The sequence below is a fragment of the Pollicipes pollicipes genome, unplaced genomic scaffold, assembly GCF_011947565.3.
Source record: "Pollicipes pollicipes isolate AB1234 unplaced genomic scaffold, Ppol_2.1 Scaffold_4295;HRSCAF=5057_pilon_pilon_pilon, whole genome shotgun sequence".
Classification (NCBI taxonomy): Eukaryota; Metazoa; Arthropoda; class Thecostraca; order Pollicipedomorpha; family Pollicipedidae; genus Pollicipes; species Pollicipes pollicipes.
In genome coordinates this window covers 41,052,349-41,067,814 of record NW_023596461.1, presented here as the reverse complement: position 1 = coordinate 41,067,814, position 15,466 = coordinate 41,052,349, and the positions used below count along the sequence as shown (strand labels likewise).

Here is a 15,466-nt window from a genome sequence, read left to right as displayed (position 1 = left end):
GGCATCACGCAAATCTGAACTGGCGCGGCATGAGCCGACACCATCAGTCGGGGGCCAGGCACGCTGCCTTGTGAGGGGAGTATTCCAACTGCCGTGGATCAAATAACGTCCGGGCCAAGCGCAAACTACCCCCTTTCTATTGTCTGGGTCGGCCGAGGCAACCATCAAATGACCAATAACGCCGGAATCAAACTGACAAATCGGTCTGATTCGCATGCGAGCAGCTCGATGCGACGTTCGGTTATTTGTGTGGTGCGGCCGGCATGTCCTTCGCCTGGCCCTGCTAATGCTGTGTACACGTCACCTGGCCGGCCGAACGCACCTTGTCTGGGCCCGCATCAAACATGCATGACTTCAATTGTCACACGTGTGGCCTAATGCAGCAGCCAAACGAGAGCCGTCGCCGCTCCACTGATATTACTGATAATGAAACGGCCCGGCCGCTGGGCGACGGCATATTGATGCCACGTATTGGCCGTTGTTCGCATTGCCAACCGATGAAATATTGATGCGTTTTTCGGAACGCATCGGGCTCATCATCGAAATGTGAATGCCATTATTGGAAGTATTGACTCGCTGGAGGAGAGCGTCGATTGGCGTAATAGGCTAACGCGGAGGGTTTAAACAGTAAGAACACGCCAGGCCGCCCCCGAACGGGCACGGGTCGTCGCCCGGCGTCCCCTGCCCCGTCGCCTGTGATGACACGGTGTCTGGCCTGCTTTCTGACGGGCGCGGCGCCCCTCCCGCCCCCTGACCTACCAAGTGCGCGTGCTGCCGTGTTGACACTAGCACCGCCAATCGTTACGGCTAGCCGCGCGACGCCCGGCGCTGGAGGGTCGCCGCCACTAATTGCTCGAGCCTGTAATACAGTGGTGTCACGCAGCGGGCGCGCGTGCCCGCCGCCGCCGCTCCGTGATTTGCGCGCCACTTCTGTCACGAGCGGCCATTTCCGCCGCGAATGCGCCACTTCAGGACGCGGCGGCTCCTCCTTCCTGGCCGGGCATAACGAGGCCATGTTACAAGCGAAGGTCGGCATGGTGTTGAATGCTATGTGAAATGCCAGCTATGAAACAGACGTTCCCGGTAAGAAGGAAAGCGCTCTGGGCATGACAGGTGCCTCGGTTTTGCCATGGAGCATGAGCAAAGCGCACATGTGAGTGGATCATTGGCTGTGACTAAGTGTCGTTCACGTCAATGGCCAGCATTCCCACGTAAATTCAGTGATCGTTGCCGACCTTCGGCCGTTGCTAAGGGCAAATGTCGCCGCCGCGCAATAAACGTCGTAAGTGATTTCAATCAGTCACCAGCGATTGACAAACTACGATCGACCGCGACGCGTCAATACCACACGCCGCTGAACCGCTGCCCGTCGCAGCTTCATTACCTTTCGTCAAATGGCTGCTCCCCGCGGCCGCGACGAACCGGCCGTGGGACAGCGTGCTGGGTGGGGCAGCCCCGGAGGAGCAGCGCTGGTCGACCCTCCCACGGTGACCTGACGCCGGCCGGCCGTGGGACAGCATGTTGGGTGAGACAGCCCCGGGTGAGCAGCGCTGGTCGACCCTCCCGCGGTCACCTGACGCCGGCCGGCCGTGGGACAGCATGCTGGGTGAGACAGCCCTGGGGGAGCAGCGCTGGCCCACCCTCCCGCGGTGACCTGACGCCAGTCGCATGTCACCGGGCAGAAATCGTTGACAATTGAGGACCGGGGCGGGCATTAGCTCGGCACCGGCCTGGCGCGCGGCAAATGGCTCCTGGTGGCTCGTTGCCGAGCTAATGTCGGGGGCAGATATACCCCCCAGCCATGCACCAAAGGCATTGTCCGCCGGCCGGCGATATTAACGGCTCAGTAATTTATCCTCAGCCCGGTGGCGTAACATGATTTCAGTTTGCAAAGATGCCATGATTGAGCGTCATCAGTCAACAGGAATCCTGCGCTCCGAGAAGCCATGGTGGCGCATGTCTAAGCACGCGCGTCAGACGTCTCGCGCCACGCAGGGCCGCGGCTAAGCACGGCGCCGGGCCCGCTCCAGCCCAATGATGTATCGCCCTGCACTCAAACGGCCGGCCGCGGTGTTTCTTTCCAGCGCGTGATGGAAATTTATGAGCTGGCCTTCCAGCCGGTGTACATAATCGCGCACGCTACCAGTCCATAGGATGTGCGTGACACCGTGACTGCGGCACCGCAGTGAGCAATGCTACTTTGAGTCGCTCGAAATCACGGGTCCACCGACTGATGTGACCAGTCTTCATAGATGCTCTCTCCGTCGGCGCGTCAGGGCTGCCCTCTCCACCGGTGCCTCAGGGGTGCCTTCTTCGACAGTGTCTCGAGGCTGTCCTCTCCACCGGTGCCTCAGGGCTGTCCTCCCTGCCGGTGCCTCAGGGGTGCCCTCTCCACCGGTGCCTCAGGGCTGCCCTCTCCACCGGTGCCTCAGGGGTGCCCTCCTCCACCGGTGCCTCAGGACTGCCCTCTCCACCGGTGCCTCAGGGGTGCCCTCTCCACCGGTGCCTCAGGGGTGCCCTCCCCGCCGGTACCTCAGGGCTGTCCTCCCAGCCGGTGCCTCAGGACTGCCCTCTCCACCGGTGCCTCAGGGGTGTCCTCTCCACCGGTGCCTCAGGGCTGTCCTCTCCACCGGTGCCTCAGGGGTGCCCTCCCCGCCGGTGCCTCAGGACTGTCCTCCCTGCCGGTGCCTCAGGACTGCCCTCTCCACCGGTGCCTCAGGGGTGCCCTCCCCGCCGGTGCCTCAGGGGTGCCCTCCCCGCCGGTGCCTCAGGGCTGTCCTCCCTGCCGGTGCCTCAGGACTGCCCTCTCCACCGGTGCCTCAGGACTGCCCTCTCCACCGGTGCCTCAGGGGTGCCCTCTCCACCGGTGCCTCAGGGGTGCCCTCTCCACCGGTGCCTCAGGGATGCCCTCTCCACCGGTGCCTCAGGACTGCCCTCTCCACCGGTGCCTTCAGGGGTTGCCTCGTCTCCACCGGTGCCTCAGGGATGCCCTCTCCACCGGTACCTCAGGGATGGTCCCTCCCTGCCGGTGCCTCAGGGGTGCCCTCTCCACCGGTGCCTCAGGGATGTCCTCATCCACCGGTGCCTCAGGGGATTCCCTCTCCACCGGTGTCTCAGGGGTGCCTTCTTCGACAGTGTCTCGAGGTTGCCCTCCCTGCCGGTGCCGACAGGTACAGGCTCCATATCAGAGTGGCCTCATGGAGACGCGTGCGTGCGGACGCATGTCTGTGACACGTGACTGTGTCTGCACGCGGGACGAGCGGTGAGCTCAATCCAGGCTCTGGGCTCTGACCTCTGGGAGTCTGCTTCAGGAGGGGTCATTTACTGTTAAAGGGCCTCTGAACACGATAAGGGCCCTCATAAGATCGGGCACACGATCTTGGAAATTTCTGCAAGCCCTTATTCAAGGTCCCACCCGAGCAGCCGTTATTTTCTCGAATTCGAGTCACGACACTATAAGTGCGCATATCATAAAATCATTTTGTTCCGTTAGTTGCATGCCTTTGCTCCACGTTCAGGCGCTAGCAGACCGAAGACAATGCTGGGCCCAGATCAATTTTGCGGAACCTGCAATTTTCCCTTCTCACATGATGCGCGTGGGTCCCCAGGGGAGAAGGTGGCAGCCGTGGCCTCGCCTGGATCCGTCCTTGATGCGATCCACAGGCGTCGTGCCCACCGCGTTAAACCCGCTGCGTGATGCTGAATCGGAGGGGCAAGTGCCCACGCCGGAGGTGTCCGGAGGGTACGGCCAGAGGCGTCCGGAGGGTACGGCCGGAGAGTACGGCGGGAGGGTACGGCCGGAGGGTACGGCCGGAGGGTACGGCCGGAGAGTACGGCCGGAGGCGTCCGGAGGGTACGGCCGGAGAGTACGGCCGGAGGCGTCCGGAGGGTACGGCCGGAGAGTACGGCCGGAGGGTACGGCCGGAGAGTACGGCCGGAGGCGTCCAGAGGGTACGGCCGGAGAGTACGGCGGGAGGGTACGGCCGGAGAGTACGGCGGGAGGGTACGGCCGGAGGGTACGGCCGGAGGCGTCCGGAGGGTACGGCCGGAGAGTACGGCGGGAGGGTACGGCCGGAGGGTACGGCCGGAGGCGTCCAGCGCGGTGCTCAGCTCAGCTCAGCGCGGTTTTCTTCCATCAGAGGGGGAAATCCGATCGGCCATGGCTTCGCGACTATCGGGTCGAAAGAAAGATGTGACGCGAATGGAAGAGCGGAACAGTACTCATACCTTTACAGTACCTTACCTTTCCTTACAGGGCTTGTTCCTTTTGTACATGTCCCATTGGTTGACTCATGATCGAGCAATCAATCGGAAGATACCAAGCATGACGAGACAGCGCAGAGCACGCTGAACAAAGCGATATTGAAACCTAGTTTACGGAACTAGAACCGGCCAGTAGTTTCAGGTCACCGACCATCCGCTCTCATCCGTCTGAGCATCCGGAGCCTAGCAGCAGCTTCAGTTCACCAACCAGCGCAGGCCGCTCTCCAGTCTGAGCGTGTCAGCGCGTGACGCCGATTCTGCGTGAGCGACGCGCCGTTCGAACGAGTGCCGCGTTAGACCAGGTGTGCCGGCCTGCGGACGAGCACCTGCAGCGATGCACAGTGTTTGACCACACACGACAGCGCCCGCTACAGCACTCTATCTGGCCGGGCGCCCCCTGTGTGTTCGCGGCCGGGGCTGGGCTTTGATCATTGTTCAGGCATTACCCTGAGCAAACTGGTAAAACTTCTCGTGTTTGTGGGGATTTGGCCATGTGCCGAGACACCGCGAGAACCGCAGAAGAAACAGATAGCTTATCCACCTCCTATAACAGGCCGAAGCCGTTTAATCCACGTAATCCACGACGTAGAAACGGCGCCGATAATCGCGCGCGTATTTTGACGCCCTGGGAACGGGCGGGTCAGGCGAAGCGGGTGCCTGGTGCGGGCGTGACGCGCCTACGTCTGTCAGGATGTGTCGCCGCCGCGCTGACGCTGAGCAAACTTCGCCGGCGAGCACACGGTGGCCGACGGCGTGGAGGCCGCTGCGGCGTGACTCAGAGTCGGAGTTCGTGGGAGCAGGATTTTTGGGCGCTCCGGCGAGCATCTCGGGCGCGCGGCTCGAGCGGGAGCCGTGAGAATGGCAAGCTCGGCTGCTCACGCTCCCTCGCCCCCCCCCCCCTACCATACACACCGTGATAGTTACCGGGCCCAAGTCTAGATGTCTCTCAGCTCCTGCTAACGAAACGTGAATCATGGCTCAGGGGACTGGCCTTCCTGACCGACTCAAAGAGCTCTCCTCGGCCGCGATTCAGAGTCCAAGTCGGAGTCCGAGTCGGAGTCGGACGACCGTGAGATCGCCCAGTGTCGGGCGGCGCGTCACGGCGGCCAAATGCGGCGCCCAGCCGCGAACGCCGCACAAAGGCCGCCGGCTGCTCAGCACAACGCGCAGTTAGTCACGTGGCCACTGGCGACGACGGGAGGGGCACAGCGCTGAGCTCTGCTCAAAGGGCCCAACTCGGGTACTGACCCCAATGGGTGAACATAATGGTGCGCATGTGCCAATCTTCTCCTTTTCGAAGGCGCCTTGCAATTTTTGAGACCCATGTGTGCACTGGATTAGTCGCTCCATTTGGCGACAATGGCATGGGTGACCAGCACCGGCCGGCCGGTTTCCCGTGGCGCTCTGGGAGTCCCCCGCGACAGTTACAGGTGACCGGCATCCCGTCGGGTTTCGCCCACTGTGAGGCACACGCCGCATTGTGAACCTGCTGCAGCGCTGCGACAAAGGCGTTAGAATGCATAAAGCGGTGTGATGTTGGTTGCATGTGGAGCTGGGCATGGTGTGACGCGGCCAATGTGGTCACAACTGGGCAAGGGAAAATCCCTCCCGATGCTTTCGAAAGTTGGGAACGAAAACTGATGAGGGTGAGAGAGACTGTGAGAGAGAGAGAGAGAGAGAGAGAGAGAGAGAGAGAGAGAGAGAGAGAGAGAGAGAGAGAGAGAGAGAGAGGGTGCGAGAAAGAAAGAGAGAGAAAGAGAGAGAGAAAGAAAGAAAGAAAGAGGTAGAGAGAGAAAGAAAGAGAGAGAGAGAGAGAGAGAGAGAGAGAGAGAGAGAGAGAGAGAGAGAGAGAGAGAGAGAGAGAGAGAGAGAGAGAGAGAGAGAGAGAGAGAGAGAGAGAGAGAGAGAGAGAGAGAGAGAGAGAGAGAGAGAGAGAGAGAGAGAGGAGAGAGCGTGACGGACGCTCCGGGTAGCCAGGGCCTCTCGGCTCTGCCGCGGCCGTTATCTCCGCCGCGGGAGCCAGCTCATTTACAAACAGTCGCGTCCGATCATAAATGCTCGGTCAGGCGGCGGCGCCGGCAGGAAGGGCCGCTTGGACGCGGTGCAGCAGACAATCGGCCAAGCGCCGCTCATTCGCCGCGGACGCGCCGCCCGGACGCCCCACGCCCTCCTCTCACGGCAGGCCGGGGCCGCCACCGGGACCCCTTGTTGTCCGCGTTCACTTGAGGCGGGCGCACGCCTGACGGTATCAACGTCTGCTGCTCGCTGTCCAAGCCGCAGATGGGTGGTGTGCTGCTGCCTGATTGGAATGATTGCCTGACGTGCTGCTGTTTAACTGAGGCCCCCTGTATGAAACATGGCCCGACTGGCTGAAAAATGGATGCTTTAAGTCGGATGTTCGGTCCCTCACCGGTCTAACCAGTATGGCCGTTGGCCTCACGCTGCGTGATTCCCGGTGGGTGATCTCTATAACCTCGGCCATATCACCTCTCGCTGACCCCCGTGCTCGTTGCTTGGTCGGAGGAGGGGCGTATGGCTCCAACTCTTTGATCCCACGAAGAGGCAGGTATGTCCCGCTGTCATCAATAGCTCAATTTTCGTTCAGCAAGGCCTGCCTGAGACAATAAATCATTCCCATGCAGCTTAAGTCTTCATCTGTGACTTCCTCACTCACCAGACTTTTGTCATTACCACGCACCGGCGCGTACATTTACACAAGAGACGCCTCACCGAGGTTTGTCTGAAATCAACTGCACCACGTGAAATGCAGACCCGTTCCCAATCGATTCCGGCGAGGCCCCGAGGCCCTTTGGGCCGTCGCTCTCGACGATAGCCAGCATCATCAGCGATGTCGATGCTCGCCTGCCGTCGATAGGGACGAGTTGCGCACAGATTTATGAGTTGACGCAGCGAGATAAATGGGATTTATCTGGTCGGAGATTGAAACTGACGGCGACAGCGCTGTTGGAGGTGATTGCGTTTGTTCTGCGCTCAATAGGGGGAACAGCCTTGCCCGATACCCTGGGCGACGCCGCCGCCAGCGTGTGCGGTTGGCGAGGCGGCCGGCTTCCCCGGAAGCGGCGTCCGGAGCATGCAATGAAGAAATGGCCGGCATGATAAGACGGCTCATCGGATCCTCAGCGGGGGTGGGCGTGATCCCGTCGGCGCCAGCAGAGGTAAACAGCTCCTATCTGGCGCCGTGCGACAGTCGTAAACCGGCTCTCGTATCGGCCGACACCGCAGTGAATCCCGCGGTGACATGTCCGCCCGCAGATAGACTCATCCCCGACAGCGGTGGACATGAAGAGGACACGGGACACGCCGCCTATCTGCCAGCAGCCGGCCGTAAAGCCGCCAGCGCTGACAGCGCTAATACCCGGGCCAACACGCAGGCCGGCTGTATCGGCCCACTGGGATTATGTGTCGACGACTCGTGGGCACACGGACGAGATGCTGAGCTGAGGGCCCCTCGGGTAGATCACCGGCGGCGGGAGAGAGCGCTCGCCACGAAATTATCGGCGATCACGTCCCGTGCTTGATGTGAGGTTGGCCCGCGTGTAGTGAAGTCGATTGTCTTGTACAAGGCTCCCTTTCAGGCTCGAGCATCGACGAGATCATTCGCCCTCAGGTGAACGACGTTCGACCCCAATAACTCTACAAATTTGGGAGCTCTCTGCTCGCTTTGAGCGCCCCGTTTGACACGGCTCACAGCTGCGCGACACGTAACTTGCACGTGGAGGACCTGGGGTGAGGTGACAATGCATCTACTCATCGCACCTGGCAGCTGGCATTAGCAGCGTCGGGCTGTTATCATGGCAAGAGACAACACCTCTCGTATCGGAGGAGCGTCCGAGCGATGACCTCAGTATCAAACCCCGCAGTTTACCTGCTCTTCATGCCCCGGGCTGTTTGCCGCTTATATCAGCCTGCACTGGTGGAGAATGCTCAGGAAGTATGACACAGCAAAGCTGCCAAAGCGGATATGATTCGCTGAAAGAAAATTAAATTGCTGTTATTCTAGGGAAAAGTTATGTTTTTTTACACACCTGCTACACCTCATCCTCCGCCAATACGATTACACCTGTGCTGTCTCGTCCCGAGCCCCACCAGTGTATCTGTGCCGCTCTCAAAACTCGCCAGTCTGCCTTTGCTCCCTTTTCCCGGGCCTCGCCATCACCAGCCTACCTGTACTCCTCTTCGCCATGGCTTTCCCCGGGCCTCGCCATCACCAGCCTACCTGTACTCCTCTTCGCCATGGCTTTACTGGCAGGCTCGTCACCAGGGTACGACACCTGGGGGAGTCCTTCTCATGAACGTGCGCGTGTGTGGGGGGGGGGGAGGGGGTAAACTGGTGCTCCGGGACCTAGACCGATGTGTCGTGGGTTTAACTGCTGAGACAGAAGGGTCGTCACAGACGCCATGGAGCCCGCAACGCCCCTGAGATGACGGAGCCGCCCCCGCCGCCTCCACTGGTGCCGCCCCTGCTCGCCGGTCTACCTGTGCTCGCCGCCCTGCCGCGCCGGCGTGACGGGCCGCGTCACGCCGGCGGCGGTGGGGGCCGCCGCGGATTGGCAGACGTGTTTGGTGGCGGGCGGACACCAGCTGTTTACCGCGCGTCTGATTGACGCGCACGTTGCCCCGTCCCGGCGCTGCGCCACATCGCAACATCTCACAAACATCGCCCTCCCCCCCCCCCCCCCCGGCAGGCGGCGCGGCTCCGGGGATCATCCACGGAGCGGGTCACTGCAGACTGTGGAGGCTTGCTGCCGTCCACCGTGAGCACCGGTCGGCTGAGCCGAGTCGAAATATAGACTAACGTAGCATAGAATAAACACTCAACTGGTCCGCATGATGGGCCTCCGTTGCCAGCGAGGCATTCACCCGGAACAGAGCGCCTCCAGTCCATACGGCTCGAGAACTAGTAAAACAATTGTTAAAAACCGCATCGCTACGCTTTGCAGACGCAGACGCATCGCTCGCTACGCTTGTGTTTGCACCCCGTGTGACCCTGTCCCCGGCAGGCACATCTGTCTGTCCACTGCAACGCCGCCAGCCGTGCCCCTCGGACGCGATCAAACGGTGCGGCCGTCGAGCCGGACGACATCGCGGCGGCACGACCGGACCCAGGTTACCTGCGCTCCAGCGCCGGCTCTGCAAAACAGCTACCAATACAAAACACGCCGCCAAAATTGGTCGTCGTCGTGTTGACTCAGACCGAGGGCCTTTCCTTACGCAGCGGAATGAGGAGGAAGTTCGTCGAGCGCGCGATGGCGGCAGCAATTTGCGAGCTGATTTGTCAAAAGTCGCGCTAAAATGCGGCACAAAACTGCAGCGTTGATTTCAGGTGTTGTTGGCCGAGCCGGAACGGTCGACTTTGTTCAGGACGCCGCATGTGGCTTGAAGCTCTAAAAGCTCTGAACAGAATGTTAGATGAACCGAATAGGCTCCGTTCGATGCACGCTTAAATGTCTTGGGACGACTTGGGCTCCAGATCTTCGTATCGAGATGGCTTTGTACATGGGACAGCTTATTTTTTTATAACAGTGCTTGTTAGGTGCAAGAAATAAAAGCACGGACTCTTCGAGGCACGGTTAGAAACCACGCTTCGACCAGCGCGGTTTTGCAACCAACCACAGCGTGATGTATGACTAGTGCGCGTGCGCCAGATACTCCGGGCGGGCACGCTTCACAGTTCTCGAAAAGCCACAGCGTTCGGGTCAAGAAGGTCTGCAAGCCATGCAGTACCTCCTCAAAGGCATCCAAGGATATTCACTAAGTCTGCAAGCCATGCAGCATTTTCTCTAAGGCATTCGAGGAAATTAACTTAAGTTCCGGATGCAAATCAGTAAATGTACCTGGCATGTGGCTTGCAGTGGACGAAGTTATACAGCGTATAACAACATTTTCCACCAGTTTTAAGGGTGCAACTTGAGATATTGTACTAGTGTGCATCCTTACGCTTAATTCTATCAGATCGCCTCCCAAACGTGTCTCATTTTCGTATCTTGGAAGCCAATCAGCGTGATGGATTCGGCACCGGGCTTTAGGAGGACGCTTTTGTGAGGACAGGCTTCTCTTAGACACATGAACACGTCTGTATCTCCGAAAGGAAGGCAGCATCCAACCGAAGCACTAACTTCAGAAAAACAAGATGTTCTCAAAACTTCAACTCGATGGATGGAGTGAGTGCGGACATAGAGGCGACAAAGCTGGACTGGCGAGGCGTCTGGTGTCAGCTTCCAATGCATGCTACGCGGGACAACATTCTCTGGTGACGGCACGGACCCGAGATTGTCGGCTCGGCCACCGGATTAGTATGTTGGCATTGACTGGATGCCGATTGTGGACACTATAACACTTACTGAAATCATGCGTTTCTAATGAAATCATACCCCTGTGGCCCCAGCGTCGTGAGGTGGTGTGCCCGAAATAACGCAAGACATTCTCAGAGCGCAAGATTTCAAGGAGAAGAACTCAGAATGTTGACTTTGTTGGCCACAGGTCAGTTATACACATGTCCTGAGTATTTTTCATGGCTGCACCTTGTTTAAAAGCTCAAAATCACAATAAATATTCTCAGGACGATAACATTTCAAACTATAAGTCTTGCACATTTCTAAATTCTAGAATTCACTTGCCGTGCTGGCCCCTGGCATCAAAGAAGCTTGCACAATGTTGCATCACCCGGCACTACCTTAAAATTCCTCGGTAAAACAATTGATATAATCCTCGTTTGACGCTAGAAACAAAGTGGAATGAAATCATTTGAAATTATTGGTAGAGCAAGTAGCAGCTGACGCGGTTAACTGCAATAATGGAAGCCACCGTCACCATTACGAAATCGCGTGAAAGGTACCGAGCAAGCAAGTTGGTTACTAATTGGTTACGATCATCGCGGCAAGCACCCAGACTATTACAACACGCGGGAGGTCATGTACCCTTTTTGGAACAATGGCCTTTCAAAAGCTGAGGAGCGATTCATCGTCCGGTTGACATTAAACAGGGACTCGTGAGCCTAAGCGATGAACAAGAGCATGGCATCGGATGACGAAGGTCGCGTTGAACAAAAGCGCGGGAATCTGGATGAGCAGGGAAGGCTGATTTCAGTCCAGAAAATATAATGTTAGACCTGAACTTTAGAACATTTACACCACCTGATAATGTTGCATCATAAAATATTTACCCGTGGGCTTCTTGCCCCCCCCCCCCCCCCCTCCATATCCAACTTCCTGCGGGTTTCTGCGCCCATGATGCTGCAGTATAATTTACCTGGAACTGCACCATCCAGCAGGACTCATGAACTTGGTCGAATTGCACACAAGCTAAACGAGTCTATTTATTTACTTCGGAGAAAATCTGCAATTTGATCTTATAATTTGTCCGCTTTGTGGACGAATGCATACAAATAACTGCACTTGACATGTGAGAAGGCCAAAACTAAGATAAAGTATTTGTTTGACGTCATTTCACATCAAAGCATTTATAAGCGCTTGATATGGAGCGACCACTACGCGAATAAAATATGGATTGATGCAGCTTAATTATAATGCAGGCATGCCAGTTGCGTGCTGCCTTAATTATAGTAGATTTAACTGCACCCGTCAAATCATCACGCTATTGCAATGGGTATGACTGCACACATGGCATGATATATATATATATATATATATATATATATATATATATATATATATATAGGTGTGTGTGTATATATGTACGTGGGCGATCGGAGGAGCAGTATAAACCATTTCTGATTCCAGTCTACTTAAGCACAATATATATCGTACGAGTGGTCTTGAGAAGACATCAGCTCACTTGTCAAAGTCCTTACTGGCTGTAAGGGAATCATCTCTACTTCGTGCATTTTGGTCGGAATAACCAGGACGGAGAATGATGTCTGGACTCCATATGAAAACTGACCCCCGCCCCCCGCCCCTTCCCTTCCCCACGACACACGGACGCATCGCCTCGCATCCACCACGCGAAGCAAATAAAACATACCGGTCAGGTACGGAACTCGCATCCAGAGCCGGCGGTGACATCACTCGGTCATGCCTGGGATGCGCCAGTGGGTATCCCAGGCATGACCGAGTGAACTTAGAATATATTCCTATTTTGCATGTTGCTCTTATTTAAGCCGGCAAAATGGCATCCAAAATCGGCGCCAACTTGCAAGGTTGTTTGGAGCTGGCTGAACTGGATTTTACCATGTCGGGATCTCGGACGTCACATCAAAGCAACTTTCAATAGCGTTTTACTTTTAGCAGCCTCCGGTGCTTAAATTATAACCATTGGTATACTTTTTAAGCAGGAAAGATTGCTCTAGACAACATGATTTCTTTGTTTGATAAAAATGCTCCTCATTGCGTCTTTGTTTGATAATGTCGTCGCACCTCGCACAGCATTGACTGAGAGCAATTTGACTTTTGAGCCAATCGGACACTATAATTGAAAATCGTGCTCACGAACGCCATATGTGAACGAGTCGATACTTATATTTTTATTGGTCTTAATCGCCGCATGGCCAAATGAGTGGCAGGGTTTAAATGGCATTATTATGGCGTCATGGATGCCTGGAAGACCTCGAAATAGTCTCCCCGAAAAAGTCTGCACATCTTCGCAGTCATGTAGCTCAGAAGATAAAAACTTAAAGGAACTAAAAAGGGCAGGCCTGTGTACTGGACCAAATGATGTTCAAGATGGCTAACACACATACAAATGGTGAGCACTCCCTTTAATTATAGGCAGTCCAAATTTGTTCAAGTTTTTTCTATTACTACACTCTATCGCCAGGTACTTATATACTCATGAAAATTCATCAAGAAACAATGGGCACGATTGCTCACAAGATTGATGGCTGCTCGACAGACACGAATTGGAGAAATATTCGCACCCCTTTCGTATATCTAAAAACGAAGCGAAGAAGATAGCGGCTGTGGGGGTGCAAAACAGCCAGATTCGTATGTACGTTAATGGAGACCACACTAGTTTGTACAATGACACACACCCAGTGAATAAGAATGCAGACACGGCCCGTGATCATCAGCCGAGGACGCTCCCCATACACGGCAGTCGGAACCCGTTCCTCATCTCACCACCGGCAAGCCGGCCGCACCCTCATGGAAACGCACGAGGTTCGGAGGTTAACTCTTTACCTCGTGACTGGAGGCACACGGCACAGCGCGTGACTACCGTCCGGTCAGCGAGCCGCCAGCGCCGGCCTTCTCTTCCCGCGGGCGTCCGGAGGGATGATCACCCACAGTAGGAGTTATTAGCGCGGCTTCGATGTGCCGCTCGAAGACGCGCACAACACCGACGCTGCGTCCGTTCCGCACCATCACGCGGGACAGTTGTGTGACCTCCGATGTGCGAAATCCGCGGCGCTACCGGCCACTCGGGTGGAAACTGGCCGTGATCATGAGGCCGGACCGCGTGTTTGCGCCCTGCGCTGACTCCGGGTTTCACTCGGTGCTGGCGCTAGCGGCGCCACACGGGAAGCGGTTCCAACAGCTGCACGTCGGATGTTTGTAGAAAGTCGTGCGGAGCGGAGGAGCATTCTGCCGGGTATTCTGCAGTGACGTCACCGGAACTGGCGGCCCCGGGCGGAAGGTGCGTGTGGACCGTGCGGTTCGTCACTGATTGCGGTGAGCGGGCGTGCGCTTCCGCCGAGATTGCGCGAAAGCCTCTCTAGAGGCGCCACCTTTGCGATGGGGAAGGATGCTGGGGCAGACTGTGCGCGACGGACTTTCTGGGACATGTTAGCAGCACGAGACGGGCTTCTGCGGTGTTGTTCGCAGAAAGGTCTGTTTATACGTTTATTAGACCTCTAGGTCTAAAGGTCTATCCTGATTGCGTTGTGGCGTACCTGTGTTTTTGGAGCGATATACACTCGAGCATGAAGCCTGCCTTCTGGCACGACATTAAGAGGTCACCTCCCGGTTGAAGTTCTTGACTCTGACACTCCTACTCTCACAACTGACAGTGGCCTGCCATGTTGTTCTGCTTCAAACAGTGCTCGCGTCTTAATTTGGACTAGGGAAGGGGAAGAGGAGCAGGGACAACTGCATCCAACCCCGGGTAATATTTAGCATTGACCTTGCGGCGTTGCATGGAGACAACCGAGTTAAAAATCGCGTTTGCCCCCTGTCCCCATCTCTCCCGGGGTTTCCACCGCCCCGAGCCTACAATACCCACACTCTAACACAATCAAGCATGCTTAAGCAAACAAAGCGCGCCAAATGAACAACGTGCTGAATAACGTACACAACAACGTGACGTGCACCGACTAACGTACGGCGGCGACAACTTTCGCCACTCACCTTCGATATTAGCAGTCATCGACTCCATGCGCCTGAGCTCCTCACCGGCGGCGAGCATGGCGCTGTGACCCGGCCAGGTCAGCGTCGAAGGTCACACGGCGCGGCCGGTCCCCACCCGACACCTCCTTCAAGTGGCCGGCCCGGTCTGGGCGGCGAGGATTCCTCGGGCGGACAGGGGATCCGCCTTGTCAGAAGAGCATCGGCGCATCGGCCAATCAGGCGCCGCCCGCCGCCTGGCTCCGCCCCCTCCCGTGACGTCAGGACAGACAGCGGCGGCCCGGCAATAATGGGAGGACGGCTGCGGCCGGGCGGGAAGCGCCGCCGCCGCCGCCGCCGCCGCCGCCTCTGACGACGGAGCGCGAGCCGTGGCGAACAGGGCGGTCAGCGTCGGGGGGCCGGCGAGAGATGTGACCCAGACCAGAAGACACACCCGCGACTTCCGAAGACTCGGGGAATGCGATGATGTTGAGGTGTTCGAAACTTGGGGCGAATTTTATTTCATTCAGTAATGAAATAAAATACTCGCAGTACCCACAGTGCTGTGTTTTTCAGGCTTCCCGTACTATTGCAGTTATTGTCAGAAATCTGACATCCGTTTTTGAGGCCTGCGGCACGTCAGTTTTATCTCAATTAAAAAAACATCCCGAGAACGTGTATCAAATGCTACTGGGCTAACCATTGTCAGCATCCAAAATTTGAGGAAACAATGGGTTCAGGAACGGCACGATGTATTCTAGGCACATGGGACGATGAGCCCCCGGACGGCGTCCCGTTCGTTTCCTAGCCGCACAATGAGTGGCGTCAATTTGTTTCAATTATAGGGGGGGGGGGGGGCGGAACAGGGACCCGGTAACTTAACCTCCCCCAAATACGTGCCTCTTCCA

The 15,466-nt window shown here is 57.0% G+C and overlaps 1 protein-coding gene across 1 annotated transcript in view; it reads right to left on the bottom strand.

Annotated features, from left to right (window-relative positions):
* The window catches only part of LOC119097548 (uncharacterized), a 44,176-nt gene extending 29,468 nt beyond the window's left edge, over nt 1-14,708 (bottom strand). Inside the window, exon 1 of the mRNA XM_037220580.1 lies at nt 14,583-14,708. Coding sequence (XP_037076475.1) covers nt 14,583-14,640 — 58 coding nt within the window. The 5' untranslated portion in view covers nt 14,641-14,708. The remainder of the gene's footprint in view (nt 1-14,582) is intronic.
* Nucleotides 14,709-15,466: the final 758 nt, after the last annotated feature.